At 36.7% G+C, this 6,000-nt stretch overlaps 1 protein-coding gene across 1 annotated transcript in view; it reads right to left on the bottom strand.

Moving 5' to 3' along the window:
* Positions 1-996: 996 nt before the first annotated feature.
* The window catches only part of LOC107040842 (protein zyg-11 homolog B), a 141,826-nt gene continuing 136,822 nt past the window's right edge, over positions 997-6,000 (bottom strand). The window contains exon 4 of the mRNA XM_015261108.2: positions 997-2,400. Coding sequence (XP_015116594.1) covers positions 2,352-2,400 — 49 coding nt within the window. The 3' untranslated portion in view covers positions 997-2,351. The remainder of the gene's footprint in view (positions 2,401-6,000) is intronic.

The following is a 6,000-nucleotide window of genomic DNA, read 5'->3' as shown; positions in this document are numbered from 1 at the left end:
ATAAGCATCGACATTGAAGATGTACCCATAATTGTATGTAATAATTCGCATGCTTTTTGCTATTTATTTCATTTTTTTTTTCATATAGCGAAATGACCCATGAGGTTCAAATGCTTTAAATAAAAAAAAATTGCAAAATGCAATGTGACTGATGGAAATAATATATCCCAATTTCTTAGGTGTTNGAATAAAAAAATTGCAAAAAGCAATGTGACTGATGAAAATAATGTCCCAATTTATTAGCTGTTCAATTTTTGTATGAATTACTTGCGTATGTGCTAATTCCTATGCTCACTGAATGAGATTTTAATCATGAGTAGAATTCAACTTCTGAAGTATTATTTAGAGAATCAATTGTTGGAATTCAATGCTTGTTGATACTCGGGTACAAGTAAATGGTTCATATATCATTTTGAGGAGTATTCACTGTTTAACATGGTGTATAAAAAATCTGATTTGATCGAATTTTCATCAAATTATGGCAGATTGTTTCTATTTTTTACCTCATGTCACACTTCAAAAATTATAGTTTTTTTTTACAAAAATCGAGGCTTTGAACTCAACCAGCGGGAAAGTATTATGTGTTAATTCAAAGAACTCATCGAGATCTTCAAATTAATACCGTACTTTATCCATTCCATACACTAGAATAATTTTTATAAGCGATAATGCGTCGATTTTAGGATATCACACTTAAAAAATCTTAACTTTTTCCTTCTTAATGTTCTATTTCATGACAAACATTACTCGGTTACACTTCAAATCTGTGGAAATATCTTATGCTCAAATATGAACACGTCACATTTACGTTAAAAAAATTAACCCCTGATTTATGTGATTATTACGATTGTTCATCAATCGATCGTAGTTTTTTGCTTCCGAATAGAAGCATTACATTCGATCGATTTTTCGATTCATAAATTTTGCTTGGAAACGATGCAGAATAGTCTGAAACGAAAAAATACGAAGTTTGAGGACCATGTCTGTGTGTGATGCCCGCACGGAACAGTATGCGAAGATTATATGTGCGCATATTACCAAAAAATATATGTCATATATATGTAACATATATGTGACATACATCATTTTTTGCCTATTTACATATATGTCGGAAAAATATATCTCATATATGCCTCAAATATGTCATTTTATGATTGAAGAACATGCGAAATATATTTGCCTGATTTATATTTTGTCACACATATTTCACATATATTTCGCATTCCACATTTTTTGCCGTTTTATATGTCATACCATTCAGATATATGCAAAATATATTTCGACATGTATTTTTCTTCCGCGCGGGTGATATCCAGTCGTTGGTTACTTTTTCTTAAAATTGACGAATAAATAGGCAAAATCATCCCAAATAAATTGAAATTTTGTCAATTTATTGGTATAATTTGGGACTAACTCTACATCAAAGTTCAGCTGAATCCGTCCATTAGTTTTTGCGGAATAGCGATTTGTTTTTTTATGCTTTTTCCCGAATACCTCGAAAAATATTCAACCGATTTCAATATTTTTTTTTTAAATATTCGTCTTGATGTCTCCTATCTTAATAAATCAAAATATATAAACCCATTCATATAAAGTTTTGGAGATATATAGATTTTCTTCTTTTTCTACTTCGACATCGTTGTTCGGTCTCTAGCGGACACAAAAATTGGAATATCAACTAGTTTCAATTTTTTTATTATTGCACGCACGATAACGAGAAAAAATGGGGATAGCAAGTTGAATTTTGCTATGATTCACTATAATGCATGCGCCGCTGATAGGGTCGGGATTACTAGCAGTAGTATCAAATACCATGGCGCATGCATCATCAAGAACGTCCCATTCTTTCAAGCAGCTATACACAGCTTCCGCTTGCAACTGCCCAGATCCTCGTACAATTCCGGGGACACCAAGTAATTGGTGCCATCCATAACCCGATATCAGGACTGGAAGGCGGTCAATTTTTTCATTTTTGTCTTCCAGCGTTGGTAGTTGCTTACCATCCTAGTGAACAGTCATGACATGGCATAGCCTCCTCGTTACATGATCTCGTATAGCATCGTTTAGAGACTCACGATTTTTGATCCAACTTTGTCGAACAGTCTCCCGGCTTGTATGGATATCTTCCAAATTCATTCCGGCTGCAATTAGGCTGGCTGCTAACACTCGCGCCGCCATTCAATCGCTTACTTTAGCTGTGTCCAAAACTGCAGTGAGATCTGGGGTCATAATGCTTTTAATTGTTTTGGATCTTAGATGATGATGGAGCTTCGTAATTGGGTTCCATTTCTTCAACGTCATCATCGCCGAACTCTATCTGCTTCAAAATTGAATCGAGGTCTTCCTCATCGTCATCGAAAACATAATTGCCCAAGTCCATTGCAATTCCGCCTGACTGAACTTGAACATCGAAAAGCGAATGGAAATTAATTAGATATCAGGATATGGCATTGGAAAGTGCAAGGAAAGATGTAAATGTAAGAAGAGAAAAATATTAAATATCCGCGTATGCCCATTTTTTTCGAAATGGTCAACGAAATACTACATGATGCATCGAAGGCTTGGAGCTCGTTTTGAACTATGTATAAAAAAATTAATTACTTCTAGAGATATGGAACACCAGGATTAAATGGGATCAGGAAATACATAAAAATACACTCTTATTTTGTTCCAGCGTCCCTTTTTTCAAGAAGTCTCGGTCAAAATTTTCCGCCTTATATCTCTCCTGGTGTACCAGAAACACTGATAAGGAGGTTATTTATTAGAAACTTCTCCAAATCAAGTTTCAAAATCAAAGCTCTTGAAGCTCTTGAGCTTTTGACTCTTGATGTTTTAAATCAAGAGTCAAAATTTCATGTCCATATCAATTGATTTTCCGGTATTAATGTGATATTTTTTAACAAGTGGTGATCCAAAAACCAAACTAACAGACCCGGAAATTCAGATATTTTCTAGAAATGTCAATTCTTCCCGTTTCATACCATTCCACATCATTTTTGGGCAAAATAAGAGAATTTTAAAATCCGACGAATACCATGCTGCCATTCGGAAGCAAAAGAACTAAAGGTGAAGCAATAAATATGAAATTTTGTCATTCAAGTGGTTTTGTTGCAGCATTTTTGGCTGCAATTTCAGCTTAATTGGTGCAGTAGTTTCCGAGATACAGCAATTTCTCAAAAATCTTTTTTTCTTAATATTTCTAAAACTGCGTGACCGAATTGAAATTTTTTTTACGTCAGAATATTCCTGGTGATAATATCTATCGAGTCAAATTATAATATTGCTATGTAACTAAGGATGGTTTAGTAATGATCAATATTTTTTATTTTGATACGAAAAGCGTTGTACGCACGATGACTGCCTGAAAGATCAAGATAGGAAGTTGAAATTCGGTAGCATTGTAGCTCTTATAGTACCCTGGCAACTTAGTATCCTGGCTGTTACGAGGATGTTACGAGGATGTTACGAGGATATTACGAGGATGCAGCGAGGATGTTATTTTAATGTGAAAAAGGCCGAAAATAACATAAATACGGATTCGAAAATAGTTAAAAAGTTGAAAGATGATCGATTTGTTTCAATTAATACAGTTTATTGTGTTATTTTCTAATAATTAGCAGAAATGGGTGAAAGTTTAATTATGCCAATACAATCCCCGATTAACGAATGCCGCGAGATGGCATTAGGGTTAAATGACCGCCCTGGTTGGCCGGGTTAACAGCACTGTGATTGCTGCCGCAGCAGTCGCAGACCAGCCGTCTGCCGAACGAGTCGATAGAGGGGTGTTGCGGCGCATGTTATTTTATTTTAGCTGAAAAAATGTTGATATTTTCAATTATGCAATGCTGATGACTGTCACGGTGGAAAGTAGACGCATGTATCCGGAGGGATGAAAATTGAGGGAGCGAGGGGGAGGGGTCTGAGATTATATTTTTATAAAATTTACACCTCCGAGCACATGCACTGATTTTTTACAATTTTTTAAACAATGAATTTCGGAGAAAATACATGAGTATGCGGTTTCTCCGGGGGGTTGAAGACAGCCGCATGTTTCTGGAGGGGTGAATTTTATAACAATGTAGTCTCAGACCCCTCCCCTTCACCCCCGTAAATTTTCACCCCTCCGGATATATGTGGCTGTCTTCAACCCTCCGGAGAAACCGCATGATCATGTTTTTGCCCCGAAATTAATTTTTTTTTAGATTATAAACAATCTTATTATAAATTATTATAAATTTTTTTATTATTTTTATAAAAAAAATTTATTATAAAAAATTTTTTACTATAAAAAATTAACGCATGTTTCCGGAGGGGTGAATTTTATAACAATGTAATCTCAGACCCCTTTCCCTCACCCCCCTAAATTTTCATCCCTCCGGATATATGCGGGCTCTTCAATGCCCCAGAAAAACCCCAGTCTCATACATTTTCTCAGAAGTTTATTCTTCGAAAAATTAAAAAAAATCAGCGCATGTTTCCGAAGGGGTATATTTTGTATCAATGTAGTCTCAGGCCCCTCCCCCTCACCCCCGTCAATTTTCACCCCTCCGGATATATGCGGGCTCTTCAATGCCCTAGAAAAACCCCAGTCTCATACATTTTCTCAGAAGTTTATTCTTCGAAAAATTAAAAAAAATCAGCGCATGTTTCCGAAGGGGTATATTTTGTATCAATGTAGTCTCAGGCCCCTCCCCCTCACCCCCGTCAATTTTCACCCCTCCGGATACATGGGGCTGTCTGCAACCCCCCGGAGAAACCGCATGATCATGTTTTTTCCCTGAAATTAATTTTTTTTTTAATTATAAAAAATCACCGCATGTTTCCGAAGGGGTAAATTTTATAAAAATGTAATCTCAGATCCCTCCCCCTCGCCCCCCTAAATTTTCACGCATCCGGATACATGCGGCTGTCTTCAAACTCCCGGAGAAACCGCATGATCATGTGTTTTCCCCGAAATTTTTTTTTAATTATTAAAAATCAGCGCATGTTTCCGGAGGGGTGAATTTTATAAAAATGTAATTTCCGACCCCTTCCCCTCACTGCCCTAAATTTTCACTCCGCGTGATCATGTATTTTCCCCGAAATTAATTTTTTTTAATTATAAAAAATCAGCGCATGTTTCCGGAGAAGTAAATTTTATAAAAATGTAATCTCAGATCCCTCCCCCTCACCCCCCTAAATTTTCACCCCTCCGGATATATGAGGCTGTCTTCAACACCCCGGAGGGACCGCGTGATCATGTATTTTCCCCGAAATTCTTTCTTTTTTTAATTATAAAAAATCAGCGCATGTTTCCGGAGTGGTAAATTTTATAAAAATGTGATCTGAGACCCCTCTCTCTTACCCCCCCCCCTAAATTTTCATCCCTGCGGATATATGCGGGTGTATTCAACCCCCCAGAAAAACCCCAGTCTCATGCATTTTCTCAGAAATTTTTTTTCCGAAAAATTAAAAAAAAGCTGCGCATGTTTCCCGAAGGGTAAATTTTATAAAAATGTAATCTCAGACCCCTCTCTCTCACCCCCTAAATTTTCGTTCCTCCAGATACATGCGGCTATCTTCAACCCCTCGGAGAAACCGCATACTCATGTATTTTCCCCAAAATTAATATTCTTTATTATAAAAAATCAACGCATGTTTCCGGAGAGGTGAATGGTATAAGAATGTAGTCTCAGACCCCTCCCTCTCACTCCCCTAAGTTTTCACCCCTCCGGATACATGGGGCTGTCTTCAACCCCCCGGAGAATCCGCATGATCATGTATTTTCCCCGAAATTAATTTTTTTTTAGATTATAAAAAATCAGCGCATGTTTCCGGAGGGGTGAATTTTATAACAATGTAGTCTCAGACCCCTCTCCCTCATCCCCGTAAATTTTCATCCCTCCGGATATATGGGGCTGTGTTCAATCCCCCGGAGAAACCGCTTGATCATGTATTTTTCCCGAAATTTTTTTTTTAGATTATAAAAAATCAGCGCATGTTTCCGGAGGGGTAAATTTT

Source organism: Diachasma alloeum, unplaced genomic scaffold (assembly GCF_001412515.2).
Source record: "Diachasma alloeum isolate Michigan unplaced genomic scaffold, Dall2.0 Dall_scaffold_00346, whole genome shotgun sequence".
In the NCBI taxonomy this organism is placed as follows: Eukaryota; Metazoa; Arthropoda; class Insecta; order Hymenoptera; family Braconidae; genus Diachasma; species Diachasma alloeum.
Note: the sequence above shows the minus strand (reverse complement) of the source record. Positions and strands in the feature narration are given on the sequence as shown.